Source organism: Ranitomeya imitator, chromosome 3, assembly GCF_032444005.1.
Source record: "Ranitomeya imitator isolate aRanImi1 chromosome 3, aRanImi1.pri, whole genome shotgun sequence".
Lineage (NCBI taxonomy): Eukaryota > Metazoa > Chordata > Amphibia > Anura > Dendrobatidae > Ranitomeya > Ranitomeya imitator.
In genome coordinates this window covers 754,082,592-754,101,680 of record NC_091284.1, presented here as the reverse complement: position 1 = coordinate 754,101,680, position 19,089 = coordinate 754,082,592, and the positions used below count along the sequence as shown (strand labels likewise).

Below are 19,089 nucleotides of genomic sequence, written 5' to 3'. Positions count from 1 at the left end.
GTAGAATATGGGTTAAACCTTGGATCCCTCAAAGAACCCCCCATTTTTCTCTGCCAGTTTTACACATCCTTTCTCATTATCTCAAGCAGCTTCATCAGGTTGTCCCCTGGATTGACTTTCCAACAGTCTTAAGGGAGTTCCCAGGGGTGTTGGCTGCTTTGCTTTAACTTTGTTGTCCATCTCATGAAAAACGATCTCAATGGGGTTGAGGTTCGTGGTCCTGGCCACCATGTAATTTGACGCAGCACTCCATTCCCCTCCTTCTTTGTTAACCTGGATGTGTTTTGGGTTATTGTCTTGTTGCCGCACAGTTGATAGTTCCACTAAGTGCAAGCCAGATGGGATGGCATGTAATTGCAGAATGCTGTGGCAGCCATTCTTGGAAATTGTGCATTGAATTTGAATTGAATCGCCAATAGTGTCACCAGCAAAACACCTCCATACCATCACCCTTCCCCCTCCATACTTCATGGTGCAACTCTTCACACGTAGAAACCATCCACTCACCTTTTCTGTCTCTCACAGAGACATGGCGATCGGTACCAAAATTCTTACGTTTTGATTTATCAGATCACAGCAGTGATTTCCACTGATGTAATGTCCAGTCCTTGTGTTCTTTGGCTTAAACCAGTCTCTAAATTTTGCAATTGTTATCTTAGGTTCTTTATATTTACAGATTCTGAGACTGGTTACCTTGTCGACCTTATCCTCTGCAGCAGAGATCATTTTTAGGCTTCCTTTCCTGGGGTGGTCTTCATGAGAGCCAGTTTCATCACATCAATTGATGGTTTCATGTCTGCACTTAAGGATGCCTTCAAAGTTTCAGCAATTTTCTGAATTGACTGACTTTCATGTCTTAGGCTATGTGCACACGTCAGGATTTTCCAGAACAAAACCGGACTTTTTCTGCATGAAATCCGCATGCGTTTTTCTCACGTTTTTTTGTGCGTTTTTTTTCCGGATCTTCCCAATGCATTCAATAGCGGCAAAAACGCAAAAAATCTGCAAAATTAATGAACATGCTGCGTTTTTTACTGCAATGCTTTTTTTCGCAGCAAAAAGCGCATCATGTGCACAAAAATTGCAGAATGCATTAAAAATGATGGGATGCTTATGTATGCGTTTTTTAAGCGTTTTTTTCCGCGGAAAACGGCCAAAAAAAACGTGAACAATCCTGAACGTGTGCACATAGCCTAAAAGTAATGATGGATTGCCGTTTCTCTTTACTTAGTTGAGTGTTTTTTCTAAATATTTTGTCTCAGAACAGTTGTGCAATAGGGCTCAACTGGACCTGTGTATCAACACTGCCTCTGCAAAACACACCTGATGGTTCGAAGGCTGGTGATTTCACAAATTAACTCTTAAAGATGAATTCCTGAACATTGGAAGTTAATTACCTGATGAATCTGTTTGAGAGGATGCCATGGGAGTTAATAGCTGTCATCAGAATAAAGGGGGTTACTCTGTGGAATTTAAGGTTTCACGCACTTTCTGGTTTGTTTTTTTACTCATTGTTTCCATATGTGCGTGTTTGTGGTTTTGCTGCCTTCAGTCTGAATCTACAAGGTGAACATATGATTGTGCATATCCAAACTTTTGACCTGTACTGTATATGTGTGTGTGTGTGTGTATGTATGTGTATATATATATATATATATATATATGCATATATATATATATATATATATATATATATATATATATATATATATATATATATATACTTGCTGCAATTTCTGTACAATTCCCATGCCTCTTCTGCTGCCATTTCTAACCTTCCTGAATTTAGTATGCGGTACCTTTGCTGTATTGCCACCAATCATTTTCAGTAATGCTCCATTGACTGGCCCGACCCCAACCAAAAACTGTCAGAAATCATTACCCTTACCTTACTTATTGTTTGATACCAATACCTGTCCCAATTCCTGTTTTTTGTTAGGAAAACTAACACAAATTGTGTTTGGGCATTGGGATGTTGTTACCTGTCTGGCAAGATCGGAGTCTTACATCGGTGGCGATTGCTACATCGTGTCAGGCTCACGTGACGCAACCCTGCTTCTCTGGTACTGGAGCGGGAGACACCATATTATAGGAGACAATCCAAATAATAGTAAGTGCTCATCTTCCAGGATGTTCAATGTATTTATTGCTTTCTATTCTCTTTATATGGAGGGTCAGATATAAAGAACTGCAATTTCTGGCCAATAATATAATATTATCACCATTTTCCGGTCCCCTAACAATTTATGGATGTTTTTAGATATGAACAAACAGTCATACATTGGGTGCAATTTTTTTTTTATCTATGGCCAGTTTAAAGTATACGAATAATATACTGGGGGTTGTTGCTTTGTAAAATAACTCATTTAAGAATTCTGTGAATAGAAGGGGGGGGTCCCCTGTTAAGGTCTTTAGTATTTAAAGTGGAGAGCAACTGCAAAGCATATTCTCTCACTTTGGAGGACTCGGTGTAATTCCTAACTTCTCCTGTGGGGGAGCTGCAGGGACTTTGAATACTGGTTGCTGGATTGCAGAGCTTATACCTGATTGTCGCAGGTCCCATAGAAGGATGACCTGTGATAAGACTATTGTTTGGGGGATCTTTCTCACAGGAAAATAATTTTCTAAAATGGACTATCCCTTTGAAATAGCAGACAAACCAGTGAACTCTAGTATCCCTCTTTAATAGTTGGCCATATATGAAACTCCACGTAGCCTGCACCTCATCTTTATTACCCAGCATTTCTTCAAGCAAATTAGGGCTTGTTAGCTGAAAATAAAAGGAAAGCAGCTTTCACAATGTAGGTTAAATCCAATTAGTTAACATCATTAGGATGAGTATGAGGATAAAAGCTGCTGCTGATCCACTCGGCGAAGGATTGGGGTTCAGTCCTGTCATCTAGAGGTGCATGGAGGAGACGCAATGTAGACGATGGAGGCATGAAAAGCTGTTAGGTTATTATAATTAACTAGGCTAGGTGCCTGACTTGTGATGTTGTTCCAGGTTTTTCTATTTCGTTTCATGACATCTAAGACAACTAATTATCTGTTTTAGCTCGTGTGCATCCAATTAGCAAGTGACAGGTGTTTTAAGTATGTTGTATGTTCATAACATCCTCACCGCGGATCGCTTAAAATGCACATAGAAATGGCAGAGCATAAATCATTGTTCTTGAGTGATTCAGTATAACAATGTATATAGGAATGCCAGTCGGAACTTTACATCTAATATTTTATTGATAAAGCAAGGCCGTCATATGTTATACCTCATGTGGACCGCTTGTCCTCCACACACGGGAGGTATCCAGTATTAGGCACTGCAACTGTTTTCTCCAACATGGGAGAAGTATTGGTTTTCCTTAAAGGGAATTTTTCAGGATGATTTCATTGGCCAAGCTATTTATATGCACCTGTAGCTTTTGCAAAGACAAGTCCAACCATATCTCCTGCTAGTTAGTCCATTACCCTGTCACTGAGAAATCGGCATTCAAGTTGATATGCAAACAAGGCCAAAGTGCTTACGGCACATGGTAGCACTTCCCAAGCTTCTGCTCTCCCCAGCTCTATCACCCGCCCAGCGCTTCCTTCTCCGGCTTGTATGACAGATCCTTCGCTGTGTGACTTTAAGCATAGGAGCTGTTCCTTAAGCAGGAGAAGGCAGCACTGAACGAAGAATGGAGCCGATGTGATGAAAGTTTGGGAAGTGCTTTTATTTGGAGCCGTGGACATTGCACTGATTTCTATTGGCCCCGTGTGGCTAGACTGTGGGTTCCCGATGGTTTGCCAGGGGTCTTCTGAAGGGCCCAGCCGTTTCAATCTTGGATCACCGGTGAGGCTCAGCTGCATAGGTGACTGCAATTTTCACTATACACTGCAGTACTGTGATCAGATGGTTGCAGGTTCAGGTCCCCTAAGCGGACTACAGAATAAAGTTAGAAATTAAAAACTAAAAATGTAAGTATATAAAATCAAAGTTTGAATCACTCCCTCTTTTCCCCCCATTAAAAATAAAGTGTTATAAAAAAGCATATTTGATATCACCACGCCCATAACAGTCTGGTGTATCAAAATATAAAATTAACCCATGCGGTAAGGATTAAAAAAAAAATTGGAAACTCCATAATCGTGTTTTTTGGTCACCATGCCTCCCTAAAAAGAATACAACATTTTGATCACTTTGTATTGTATCAAAGAAAGCTTCAGCAATAAAAGAACAAGCCCTCGGACAGCTCCATCAGCGGAAAAATAAAAACAGGTCTTGGAAAATGGCGTAACCCAAAACTCAAATTTTTTTTCTTTACAAATAGACATTTTTTTTAACATCTAATTAAAATACAAAATCTTTGATAGTTTGGTATCTCCGTAATTATACTGACCTGGAGAATCATATTTCTAAGTCCATTTTTACCATAAAATGAATACCGTAAAATAGGAAAAATAATAATGTTGGAATTGCATTTTTTTCCCCCAGTTGAATTTATTTCCCATCTTATAAACAAAATAAAAAAATAAAAAAATGGAAATTGGCTGCGGAAGCACGGGATTAAGGAGAACCAGTACTTCCTCTTACATTTCTTCCACGGCGTCATACTCAGCCAGTCAGACTCTACACTAATGAGGAGCAAACACCCCAAACCAGCTGTCAGTAAATTAGTTCCTGGCTGTAGCACTGGTCATGTTACAAGTCTTGTATAGGGGTCGGACACTGACTTGTAGGGTAGCTTCCTCTCCTTGGTGGTAAAGTTTCCTATAAAGAACCATTTAGCGTGCTTTCACATTGCATTTTGACACCCCTGAACGGGTGTCCGGGTGAAGCTCCGGCGGGGCTTACATCCAAACCCCCAAGAAACGGGATGCAGACGTATGACCCGATGGGGCCATAGCCTATAATGGTGCTGACAGAGGGGAGCATACACTCTGTTGTGCATCATTTTCGAGCGTGTACACCTACTGGAGGTCTGAGTGTCCACCTCAACTGGAACTAAAGTGTGTCCGGCCGACAGCCATGGAAGTTATAGCGGCACCTTTAGTTATCTGCGTGAATACAAGTATATAGTTATCTCCAATTTTAGAAGAAAAAAAGATAATTGTACTAGTGATTCCCTTTTGTCATTTAGTAAACTCTTGTTCTCTGAACAGGATTCACAGTCGTGGTGTTGATCAGGTAGTGGAGCTTCCCCGTCTGCTATAGATGGCATCTTCTGATTGTAGCAATATTTTTGTGATCTCAAATTACTGTATGATCACTTTAATAGATCCAGAATTTCTGCTTTTTGCAATCCATCTTTTGTATTAAAAAATCAGCACCATACCTATAGCAGTTTAATGGGGGAAACCTGCAAAATGACATGGCCCTCGGAGGGGAGGTTTACCATTATTTTATGGGATGTCATCATAGTAGATTGATTAGTCTGTTTTTAAAGAGGATATTTTACCAATTTTTTCCCATTGAACTGAACACACAATGTAATTGTGGCTGCAGAGCGGCATAAAACACCTTTTGTTTTGTTTTTTAATTTTGCCTTTGTTTTGGGGATATCTGCAAAGTATTTGTCACCTAATGAGTTCACTTTTGATAAGCTAAGTGGGTGTTATCAGATATTTTTCACTGGGGTGTGTAATACTTCTCCCCGTGTGAGTTGCCCAATCAAAAGCAAGAAACAGAAAAAAAATCATGTTTCTCAGTGTATGAAATGTAAGAATGCAGTTCTAACCTCCTGGTCTAACCTCCTGCATGATTAGACTCTGAGAAATTAGATCACATATGACTCCTACCTCTCAGATAAGATCCCTGTGGGGAGAGTAGCACAGCAGAGTTTAGCTGTGTCACATTACAGACCCTTCTATCAGCTCTCCTCTCATAGCACTGTCGCCTCTGCTGTACTGCCCCGCTAACCCCCATACTTCTTGTCTGGAGATGTCAGTGATCGCTTTGAGCACAACAGACATAAGTGTGATGCATCCCTTGACAGGCAGAGTGTGGGAAGGGGCAGTACAGCAGAGCTGGACTGTGATGGGAGTACCCCCCTCTAATGTTTTATTGCATACATTACATTTTCGTAATCTGCATTTCTATTCTGCTTGTGAAGCTCCTTTGGTTTATTGTATAAGGCTTATTATGGCCTACATTCATAGCACTATTATGTTTTCCATTTACCGTAATGATTCTGTGGCCGTAATGATTGTTGGATAGTCCTACAACAATTACTTTTTGTGGAGACTGACACATTGAGATTGTGGTAACAGTCTATGAAGATAAATTGTTTTGTAACAGAATATTGAACTTTCGCTTGTCTCTATAAGTAATGCTGCGATCAATACACATTGACATTTAAGTCAACATGAGTCATCTTGTATGGATCTCCAGGGGAGAGGTCTCCAGCCTTCAGCCAGTACATGGAATAACCATTCACCACTTGTAAATGCTGAGCTAATCTCTGCGTCGTGCGGATTACTACTGCCTCCCGTCAGTGGATCTGCCCTTCACGGGAATATGGCTATGTACACTGTGCCCTATGTGTCCATATTATTAAGCTGATTGCCTGTTATATGCTGCAGACCGTATCACTCGAATATTTATAGTGGTCTTCCAGGCTTCAAAATAAACATCCCCCAACCACGTCTAAGGTGATAATTGTTAGATCGGTGATGACACTCAGCCTCCACCAATCGCCATAACTGGAGACTTGTGTCCCCGCTCATCGCTGGCTGCAGGGGCCAGTGGGGCAATCACCCTGCTCCTCCATTCAGCATCTTTGCCACTGAACATACGAAGATCGCCAATCTCCACGCTGTGCCCGGCCATCACGGTCAGTCCCATAGACAATGAATAGAGCAACATGTTGCACACCGATCTAATTTTTATTGTTTGCTGAATTAGTTAACTGAGTATCTATCAGTAAGCTCATTCTGATGGGAGAGTTTGTAATTCTTTTACCTGTCTATTTCCGAACTCCTCTCAGCTGATCTTTGACCACAGAGTTCAGTTTAACTTTGTTGTAGTCTGTGATCTTCTGCTGAGAAGAGTGCAGAAACAGAACAGGTTAAAGAATTACAAACTCCCATCAGAACGAGCTCACTGATCGATCCTTAGATAACTCATTCTGCAGCCAGCAACCTAAAGGCTATAGACTGCAAAAAAATTAACATTTTCATTTAAAACAAATCACAGAAATTATTTTTAGCCTTAAATACATGCATTTAGGAAAAAAAACTTAAAAGTATATACATAGTAGATTCATATGGTATACCAAGAGAAAGGTGCACTATTCAAGTTTGGGGGGGGGAAAACGAACTGTGTCTATATTCTCCATGATCGGCTTCTCCAATATGGTTACGGTAAGTCACGATGGTTAGACAGCACTGTATAATTCTTAGATTTTAACGATTCACGAAGATGCAATAATATGATGCATAAGAGAACATAGTAACATAGTAACATAGTTAGTAAGGCCGAAAAAAGACATTTGTCCATCCAGTTCAGCCTATATTCCATCATAATAAATACCCAGATCTACGTCCTTCTACAGAACCTAATAATTGTATGATACAATATTGTTCTGCTCCAGGAAGACATCCAGGCCTCTCTTGAACCCCTCGACTGAGTTCGCCATCACCACCTCCTCAGGCAAGCAATTCCAGATTCTCACTGCCCTAACAGTAAAGAATCCTCTTCTATGTTGGTGGAAAAACCTTCTCTCCTCCAGACGCAAAGAATGCCCCCTTGTGCCCGTCACCTTCCTTGGTATAAACAGATCCTCAGCGAGATATTTGTATTGTCCCCTTATATACTTATACATGGTTATTAGATCGCCCCTCAGTCGTCTTTTTTCTAGACTAAATAATCCTAATTTCGCTAATCTATCTGGGTATTGTAGTTCTCCCATCCCCTTTATTAATTTTGTTGCCCTCCTTTGTACTCTCTCTAGTTCCATTATATCCTTCCTGAGCACCGGTGCCCAAAACTGGACACAGTACTCCATGTGCGGTCTAACTAGGGATTTGTACAGAGGCAGTATAATGCTCTCATCATGTGTATCCAGAACGTGAGTGTATGACGTCTTGCTTCATAAAACGTGCCGGATACCAAGGAGGTTCTGCATGAGGACTATGGGGGGATGGTTTGTACCTCCGTGCAGGAGCGCATTCACCTTGTGGACTCATTCACGTGAGCACTAAAAGCATTGGAACGTCAATACACTCACAAGGCTGACAGAGGAAAAGGGACGGAAATCAGATCAGACAGGAGGAGGTAGAGACAGATCCGTGTTTGTTAGTATGGAAGTGGGTGAGCGAAGGACTGCCGCCAAAATAACTATGTATGGTTACAACTATCTATCCACCATTGCAGTAGGAAGAGCAGCTCTGGAGCACAAACTGCTTTTGTAATACTTAATATACTGTACAAAGCGCTAGGAAGACCATTTCAATAAGACATCTCATTCATATGGAGAGCTCCTGATTGGACACGGATCTGTTTGTTTCTCCAATAAGTTGCTGCTAGAAATATATGACAATGACTTACTCCGGTGTCCCCAATAAAGGGGTATTCCCATCTCCAAGATCATATCCCAGTATATAGTAGGTTAAATAATAATATTAGCAAATACCTCCAATTAGAAATGTAATCTAGTTCTTCTGATTCGCCATGGCACTTACCCCATGAGCAGGAAGTAGCTTAGGTATCCATGGCAACGACTCCTAATTGTCATTATATGATTGGTTGTAGCCATGAATACTTAAAGGGAATCTGTCACCCTAAAAATCACATATGAGCTAAGCCCACCGGCATCAGCGGCTTATCTATAGCATTCTGGAATGCTGTAGATGAGCCCCCAATGTATTCTGAAAGGTAAAAAAAACAGATTAGATTACACTCACCCAGGGGCGGTCCTGCTGCAGTCTGGTCCTGTGGTCGTCACGGTCCAGTCCGGGGCCTCCCATCTTCATACGATGTCATACTTTTCTTGTCTTCTTGCCATGGCTCCGGCGCAGGCGTACTTTGTCTGTCCTGTTGAGGGCAGAGCAAAGTACTGCAATGCGCAGGCGCCGGGAAAGGTCAGAGAGGCCCAGCGCCCGCGCACTGCAGTACTTTGCTCCGCCCTCAACAGGACAGACAAAGTACGCCGGAGCCGCAGCGTGAAGACAAGAAGAGGACGTCATCCTATGAAGATAGGAGGCCCCGGACCGCAACGCCCATCGGACTGGACCGCAGCGGGACCGCCCCTGGGTGAGTATAATATAACCTCTTTTTCTCATCTTTCAGGATTTATCAGGGGCTTATCTACAGCATTAGAGAATGCATTACAGAATGCTGTAGATAAGTCCCTGATGCCGGTGGGCTTAGCTCATATGCGATTTTTGGGGTGACAGGTTCCCTTTAACTACTACAATGCTCTGCACATGGTGTAAGCGAAGTAGCAAATCAGAAGAACTATATTACATTTCTAATTGGAGGTATTTACTAATAATATTATTACACCTACTACATATTGGAATAGGATCTTGGAGATGGGAATAACCATTTAACTACACAAGCATGTTCACCTGAGCTGAGCGTGCATGTATAAGGGTGCAAGGGTAGGGAGAGGTAGCCATTGGACAAATGAGCATCCAGGTTTTTTTTTTTTTAGATTAATGCAATTTTTTATCCAATTCGAATGTGCACCGAGTTCTGATTACTGTAGGTGGATTTGGACCCCCCCCACGACCTGCACCTATTATCCATAACTTCCCATATCCTTCCATTGTTCTAGACATTTTCTATGTATTTAATGTCCAATGTAAAAGCGGAAAGAACCTTAATCTGAAATTGTGAAAGAGCATGGCGATATTGCACAAAGCTAATAACTCAGCCGACACATCACCGGCAGATGATGCCATGACAGAGCAGAAGGGAGAGCGGGAACAAAAGCCTTCACTGAAAAACAAGCTTTCACAAATCCAGAAACTAATTTGAAAGTGATAAAAATTAATTTGCACGGTTTAATTGGAAGCGGTCTCCCTGTTGAACGGCGGCAGAGGAGCACAGGCAGCTCGTGCTACAGGCTGATTGAATTTTTTGTCAGGTAGGTCTGTCGGACTCGCCTGCTTATCCTCTCGAGCCTTTCTGTGCAATATATTACGTTCAGCTCCTGACTGGTGTTCTTTAAAAGGATCAATGCTATTCATGTTATGTCCCCAGTGCCTGAAATTTCATTGATCTTGGGACTTCACCTGACATTTCTCATTACTTTGCTTCCAACAGGATACTCACCGAAGATGTGGGCTCCGGCTCCTCCGTGTGCATTAAGGGACATTTTCACCCCCGTTAGATGGGGATCCCGTATCTCCCGGCACACATGTTCAATATAAATCCTAAGCCGTACAGTGAAATAGGATTATTGTCTGCTGTCTGCCATTTTGGATACGATGGTTCGCTTTTAGATCAGAGGAGTCAAAGATGAATGAAAAATAAAATAAAAAAACTGTCCCCTATTGAATTAAGTGCTGATTTGATGCAAAGTACTGTATAGACATGGCCCTATACTTTTTTTTATACCACTTATTTAAAAAGTTCTCGCCATTAGCTGCATCATAATGGGTTAAAATTAGATTTTCAGGTCTTGCCATAAAATGGTGTAAAGAGTTAAAGACGTGATTTTCTGTATTTTTTTTTACAAAATGTTCAAATGGGGTCCTCCATACAGGCTTGGTTAGGGTTAGTATTCAGCGTCACATGGTTCATATTGGCATCCTATCCTCACGATATAATATAAATAGACTACGTCATTAATATCAGACCAGTGGGGTCCATCGCCCGACACCCCCATCGATCACTTGCTACAATCAGATCCGGCCGCCACCGCTGGAGTTGATGGCAGCTCAGCGATCTGGATGCCATATGTCAGACCTCCACCCATTTTTTACCAAACAACCCCTTTTATCGCCACCCCTAATTTCGCCGGTTATACCAATGATCATTTCGCACCTTCAAGCAATATTTTTAACTTACAAAATACTCCTCAGTAGTAATCTTCTTTTTCTTTGTTACTTCCACTTTATGGCTTACCGTATGTTGATTAAGGCATTGACATTCCATTAAGGATCAATCAGGATTTCTTAAAGTGAGCCACAGTGCAATTCCTAGTGCGGTCCTAATGGGTGGTGCATGACGGAGCCATGATCGGCCCATTGCAGACTTTGTTAAAACAAAATAAAATGATTTTGTTTTAAGATCATGGACAGGAGTGGTGCTGTTCCTTGGAAAGAAAAAGACAAACCTTTATTATGTCCACCGAAAAACAGCGCCACCCTTTGTCCATAGGCTGTGTCTGGTAATGCAGCTCAGCCCCATCCACTTGAATGAATCCGAGCTGCATATAATGGATAATATTAGCACTAGTCTTTTTTTTTTTTTTTTTTTAAAACCTTGTTAAAGGAGACAATTTGGCTTATTATTTTTTGCCTTATGAGCTCACACGATACCTCTAGCTTGCCTTCAGCTGCCATTAGGTGGAGCAGGGGAGCTTACCGTACACTGTGTCCCTATTGAGTTCAATCTCTAAACAGTACACTATAATCTCCCAAGCTCCCTCTAGTGACTGCAGATTGCCATTTGATTTTCTGCAAATAGGTCAGGTCACTGTCTAGTGTGATTCTGATTTTATGTTTGATTCTTTTAAAGATGTCCATGTTTAATTTGGCAACCCAAAAATATTATATTGCAGCACATTTTTTTTAGGTCTAAGAGCCAAAGGTGTTAAAGTGATACAGGGGGAAAATAAGTATTTGATACACTGCCTATTTTGCAAGTTTTCCCACCTACAAAGAATGGAGAGGTCTGTCATTTTTATCATAGGTAAACTGCAATTGTGAAAGACAGAATCTTAAAAAAAAAAAAGCAGCATAAAAAATTACATTGTATGATTTTTACATAATTAATTTCCATTTTATTGCTTGAAATAAGTATTTGATGCAATAGGAAAAAAACACTCAATATTTGGTACAGAAAGCTTTGATTGCAATTACATTTCCTGTAGTTCTTGACCAAGTCAGAATACACAGCAGCAGGGATTTTGGCCACTCTTCCATACAGATCTTCTCCAGATCTTTCAGGGCAGTCACTGGGCAACATTGAGTTTCAGCTCCCTCCAAAGATTTTCTATTGGGTTCAGGTCTGGAGACTGGCAAGGCCACTCCTTAGTTGCCCTGGCTGTGTGTTTCAGGTTATTGTCATGCTGGAAGAACCAGCCACGACCCATCTTAAATGCTCTTATTGAGGGAAGGATGTTGTTGGCCAAAATCTTGCGATACATGACCCCTTCCATCCTCCCTTCAACCCGGTTCAGTCGTCCTGTCCCCTTTGCAGAAAAGCACTCCCAAAGTATAATGTTTCCCCCACCATGCTTCACGGTTGGGATGATGTTCTTGGGGTTGTACTCCTCCTTCTTCTTCCAAAGATGATGAATGGAGTTGATACCAAAAAGTTCTACTTTGGTCTCATCTGAGCACATGACATTCTCCCATGCCTCCTCTGGTTTATCCAGATGGTCATTGGCGAAGTTCAAATTGGTTTAGACATGTGCTGGTGTGAGCAGGGGCACCTTGTTTGCCCTGCAGGATTTTAATCCATGACGGCGTAGTGTGTTACTAACGTTAATGTTTGAGACTGTGGTCCCAGCTCTCTTCAGGTCATTGACCAGGACCTCCCATATAGTTCTGTGCTGAATCCTGACCTTTCTCAGAATCATCCTTACCCCTTACGAGATCTTGCATGGAGCCCCAGACTGAGGAAGATTGATAGTCATCTTCTATTTTCTGATAATTGTGCCAACAGTTGTTGCATTCTCACCAAACTCATTGCCTATTGTCATGTAGCCCATCTCGGCCTTGTGCAGGTCTACAATTTTGTCCCTGATGTCCTTAGCCAGCTCTTTGGTCTTGGCCATGGTGGAATGTTGGATTTTGATTGAGTGTGCAGACAGGTGTCTTTTACACAGGTAACAAGTTCAAACAGGTGCAGTTAATATGGGTAATGAGTGTAGAGTAGGAGGGCTTCTTAAAGAAAACGAACAGGTCTGTGAGAGCCAGAATTCTTGCTGGTTGATAGGTGATCAAATACTTATTTCATGCAATAAAATGCAATTTAATTGTTTAAAAATCATACAGTGTGATTTTCTGGATTTTATGTTTAGATTCTGTCTCACAGTTGAATTGTATTTACGATAATAATTACAGACCTCTCCATTTTTTGTAGATGGGAAAACTTGCAAAATCGGTAGTGTATCAAATACTTATTTTGCCTAAAACCATGGAAATTTTCTCATGTGTATGCATGAGAACTTGAGACATATATGCAGCTATGCTGGGGTTTTTCCTGACTCTTCAGCACATAGAACATAAGTAATTTCTTCCCAAATGATTGTGTTCGGCATGGTACTGTCCCCGGGTCACCCTTCAGATAGCTTGCTGACCAGACTTCTGCTGAATTCATTAAGCCTGGAGCAATACGGCTTATTCCCAGTAGCATCTCATCACCTGAAGCCCTTTTTGTTCCTTAGCCTTTAGCCCTCTGCTACATCTATCATTTAGGATGTGACAGTATGCGCTTCTGAGTTTTGAACGATCGCTGCAGTGCTTGGCATCTGTCCCTTGCAAGGATGAAGCGTTTGTCCTCCATTTACAATTTTTCCCATTGTCTTTCCTCCGTGATCTGAGGATACAAAGCTTTTTCGGAGCTGCTGTACTGATGTTACAGAAGAGAACTAGACATTGACCTCCTTACATGATATCTGGTGACGGAGGTGCAGCCTTCTGTGACTGACATTACCAGTAATGCATGTAAGCAGGATCTCGTGTGTGTGCTTACATTATGAATCCTTAGTACCACGGCATAAAATGGGACAGAAATGCTGACGGCTCAGAAGATGTCGTGTTGTAATGTGCAATTATTATGTGATTTCTAGTACAATGTTCCCATCCAGATATAGGAAGGAAAGGGCTTTGGTTTGGGTGCAGCACGTGTTATGTGGTGTTCCCCATTCTTTATATCACCACTTATATTCCAGAAGACAAGACTATGGTATAATAGTATGGTGTATTTTGTATTGAGTTTTTGTTTGCTTATTTTGCTATGGTTTTCAAAACCACCAGATTTTTAGAAAACACTGAGGTTCTTTTCACACTGGCGTTATTCTGTTCTGAGGTTCTGGTCAGTTTCTTGTAGAGGTTGTGACTGCCTCCTTTTCTGACTGAACACTTTCATATCAGTGCAAGGCCCTTTTTATTTACTGCTGGATCCTACCTGCCCTTTAAATTTGTAGGCTCTGAGAGCGATGAGTTTAGGTTTAGCATCTCATCTAAGAAAGGTATGCCTTGTCGTGGCTGGTGGGCTCTCGTGAATTGGCCAATTGATGCGCTAAGTACCTTCATTTTTATTGGTATGTTCTGTATGGCAGGCGTTCAGTTCAAATGTCACATATTCAATGTTTGCCTACATGTTGGCGCTTACAGAGTGCTGCTGTATGCTTTTGTTTGGTGATTATATATATATATATATATATATATATATATATATATATATATATAATCATTAGTTACATGAGTCTTCTATTTAAAAATTAAAAGAAAAGAAGCAGGGGCGCTCCATGTTTCAAATAAAGAATAGGGCCGGTTGTGCAAATTTCAAGCACAATACTCCATGAAGTTTGGAAGGTAAAAGGGACGTGACTGTTCCTCCAATTCCCACCAGCTTTACCTAATAAAGGTCAAGGCAAAGATCTTGATGAGAAAAGTGAGAAGAATATGTGGTAATATTGGGCGCTGCAGAGTCCAAAGAACCATGTGACCAGGAGATTATGGAATGAAAGACTTTAACAACGCGTTTCGGAGGTTTTCGAACTCCTTGGTCCGGTACCTCTGGACTCAGCGTGCGCCCGACATTACTATATTTTCTATATAAATATGAGCTGCGCTTGTTTTCCCGCTGAGTTTTTATGTGTGAAACCCTTAGACACTACTAGGCGCATCAGCTCTTAGGCATGTGTTCATACACTGTGGGGCAATGGCGTTTTAATTCATCCATAATGTGAGGGGCATTCTTGCTAAATCTAGGCACCAACCAATTAACTGTGCTATTGCAAGTTTGGAAAAAATGAATTTAATAGCTTCATCATCCATCATCTGAAAAGCTGAGAGAAAAGCCCAATTAAACCGTGTAGCAAAACCTTACAAATATTGTGAAGAAACATGGCGATACAGGCCTGCTACTCATCTCATATAGTTATCCCTATTTCATCAGACATAAGGGAAGTGCATAGCAGTTACTGTCCCGTGTATGATCACATAGGTCGCCATTACTGGGGGTTTCCGTGTACGCTAAAGAGGAAAACCTTTGTTTCATTTGAAATTTACATTTTACATGTTTTTCACACATTTCAGGTGACTACCCAGCTCCAAGGGCTGTGCTAACCGGCCACGACCATGAAGTTGTCTGCGTGTCCGTGTGTGCAGAACTGGGTCTTGTCATCAGCGGAGCTAAAGGTGAGCACATCATTGTCTTGTTTTTTTCCTCCATTATATTCTTATTCTTTAGCCTCTGTTCACACCTACCCTGTTGCATACTGCGCTGTTTTGCCCCATAACGAAATCACTGACAGTTTTATAGTTGGTATTGATCATCTAGGGCAATGCCACTATTTTCATCATTTTGCTTCTATGTTCGAGCAGAACTATGTAAATGGCCAACACTGATGGATGTGAAGGGAGCCAAACCTTTATATTAGACATAGAAAATAGTTCTTGCTCAGTTAGATGCTGTCTTTCATTTTATGATTTAGTTTCAATTTTTTTGAAACAACAATTTAAAAAAAAATAAAGATGCGGTATGATATAGTGTAGTGTGTTATTTGTACAGCCCGCAGTATCACGGAAGAGTAATTGAGTACAGGATAGAACCGCCATGATAGAAGAAGTAATCTAGATGATCTAGTGTGACATAGGTCTCTGACAATCGGTTTTACATTGGGTGCTGTGTGATGAAAAGTTTGTTTTGAATTATGTTCATTATTTCCCAATCATTTTGACTTTTTAAATGAAATTGGTCACCAGGTTTTTGCCTCCTAATCTGAGAGCAGCATAATGTAGAGACAGAGTGTAACCCTGATGGGTGTGGACCCACTGCGCCACGGGCCGAGCTTACCCTCGAGAGGCGTGACTAAGTGTCTACTGGGTATTGACTAGCGCCTCTGATGGTGAGGATAGGCTGGGCTGCTGGTAGACGTCAGGTAGCACTCCAGCGCAGTCCCCGGGACTGCAGCAGCTGACCCACAGGTCAGGACAGGTATGCAAGGGATAGGAAGGGCAAGACAGACGCGTAGTCAGACAGTCTGGGTCAGGGCGGGCAGCAGCACTGGTTCGGTTCAGAATTCAAAGCCAAGGTCCGGAGCAGAGGGGTCAGGCAAAACAGGTATTCCTGTACTGTTAGGCTGTGTGCACACGTTCCGTTTTTTTCGTGTTTTTTCGCTATAAAAATGCGATAAAAACGCTTAAAATACGTATACATATGCATCTCATCATTTAGAATGCATTCCACAATTTTTGTGCATATGCTGCATTTTTTTCCGCAAAAAAAACGCAGCATGTTCATTAAGGCTGTGTGCACACGTTCTGGATTTTTCATGATCAAAACCCTTAAAAAATGCATACATATGCATCCCATCATTTATAATGCATTCCGCTATTTTTGTGCATATGTTGCATTTTTTAACGCGAAAAAAACGCATCGCGGTAAGAAATGCAGCATGTTCATTCATTTTGCGGATTTCCCACTATATTATTGCATTGGGAGCCTTCTTTAAAAATCCGCAAACAATAAGCGAGAAAAACGCAAAAAAAACGCATGCGGATTTCTTGCAGGAAAAGTCTGGTTTTGTTCAGGAAATTTCTGCAAGAAATCCTGAGGTGAGCACATAGCCTAATTTTGCGGATTTTTTGTGGATTTCCCACTATATTATTGCATCCCAGAACCTCCGGAAAAAAACGCAAAAAATTCACACAAAAAAGCGAGGAATATGCGAACGTAACGCGAAAAATCCGCATGCGGATTTCTTGCAGAAAATGTCTGGTTTTGTTCAGGAAATTTCTGTAAGAAATCCTGACGTGTGCACATAGCCTAAAGGTACCTTCACACTGAGCAACTTAACAACGATATCGCTAGCGATCCGTGACGTTGCAGCGTCCTGGCTAGCGATATCGTTGTGTTTGACACGCAGCAGCGATCTGGATCCTGCTGTGACATCGTTGGTCGGAGCAGAAAGGCCAGAACTTTATTTTGTCGCTGGATCTCCCGCAGACATCGCTGAATCGGCGTGTGTGACGCCGATTCAGCGATGTCTTCACTGGTAACCAGGGTAAACATCGGGTTACTAAGCGCAGGGCCGCGCTTAGTAACCCGATGTTTACCCTGGTTACCATTGTAAATGTAAAAAAAAAAACACTACATACTTACATTCCGGTGTCTGTCCCCTCGCCGTCAGCTTCCCGCACTGACTGTGAGCGCCGGCCGGCCGTAAAGCACAGCGGTGACGTCACCGCTCTGCTTTACGGCGGGCCGGCGCTGAGACAGTGCAGGGAAGCTGAGGCCGGGGGACAGACACCGGAATGTAAGTATGTAGTGTTTGTTTGTTTTTTTACGTTTACAATGGTAACCAGGGTAAACATCGGGTTACTAAGCGCGGCCCTGCGCTTAGTAACCCGATGTTTACCCTGGTTACCAGGGGACTTCGGCATCGTTGGTCGCTGGAGAGCTGTCTGTGTGACAGCTCTCCAGCGACCACACAACGATGAAACAGCGACGCTGCAGCGATCGGCATCGTTGCCTATATCGCTGCAGCGTCACTTAATGTGACGGTACCTTAACAGTGTGGTCTGCAGTTATATATAAACAAAAATGTTCAAACTTTTTTATGTCTGGTCGCGGGTCTTTCGTGGAAACCATAGGAGCGCTCGGCCAGCCCAAGCGCTCCTGTGTGTGGGAGACTTGAGGGAGATAGGTGTCAGCCAAACCATTGTCCAGCAGACGGCTGTCTAAACTATGTTAGGGGTTTAAGATGTTTAAGAATATAATTTAGAATTCAGACCACCCATTGTGCATGCCCATCGCTCAGTCAACTTACCGCACCCTCACATTTGAGGCTAGTACATTTTCACATTCGGCACCAATGAGGGAATCACATTTTGCTGAATTCATCCTCCATAAATGGCGAACTCTATTAAAGGGACTGCTGGATTTACATGAATTTTCCCAGATGATTAGCTTACAAGTTATTTTGTCCCCATCTGACACCAGTGAACATTTTACGATCCTTTGATTGGATTTTCTCTTGAGAAGGCTTTGGTTTATGGTTTCACTTAGCGTGTTTTTCTAAATAAGAGGACAGATGTCAGAAGCGCTTTAGGAAATCTCTGGATTGCACTTTATACCTAAGCTGCCGGTTACTTTGATCAGGATCCACCTCCTGTACAGCAGGACACGCCTGATAATGGCCATGTTAACATGCGTTTCTCAATAGATTTGTTATACGCTCGCTCATTCTGATATAAGCTTTGCCAACGTCTATTCTTCCTCAGCTTGTTGACATGAATAAACCCAATGTTCCTGACAAATCTGATCACCCTGTACTTAAGTGCCCGTCCACGCTGCGCCCCGCTGACTGGTTTAGCAGCTTTATTTACCCTTTATAGGGTTTTATATGGACTTACCAGTTGAAATATTTTTGGCATCTTGACACCACCCCTCTAAAAAGTAAACCGCTTCCCATTCTGCCTTGTTTTATACCCATTTATTCTCTACTTTTAATCATTGCGATTTGCTCTAATACTTTTGTGTAGGAGTGCAGTTCTTATCCTTGCTTGTATGCTACTTTATTACCAGATTTCTTTACATTCATATTATCTATTACTCTGTGGGGCGACTTCTCCCTTTATTCCCACCATCGGCTAAAGTGTGAAGCTAATGTTCATCGTGAAGCTAATGTACATCATCTCATGAGTCTAATGGGGGTTATTATAGATGTAGATCGGGAACAATGAAGATTTTGTTCTCCAGCA

General features: G+C 41.8%; 1 protein-coding gene across 7 annotated transcripts in view; it reads left to right on the top strand.

The window, feature by feature from the left end:
* Nucleotides 1-19,089, top strand: part of NBEA (neurobeachin) — an 899,093-nt gene that overhangs the window by 868,888 nt on the left and 11,116 nt on the right. For all 7 annotated transcript variants that reach the window (XM_069758980.1, XM_069758976.1, XM_069758974.1 and 4 more), the window contains 2 exons: nt 1,940-2,110; nt 15,421-15,522. In XM_069758980.1, the coding sequence (XP_069615081.1) occupies nt 1,940-2,110; nt 15,421-15,522 (273 nt within the window). The remainder of the gene's footprint in view (nt 1-1,939; nt 2,111-15,420; nt 15,523-19,089) is intronic.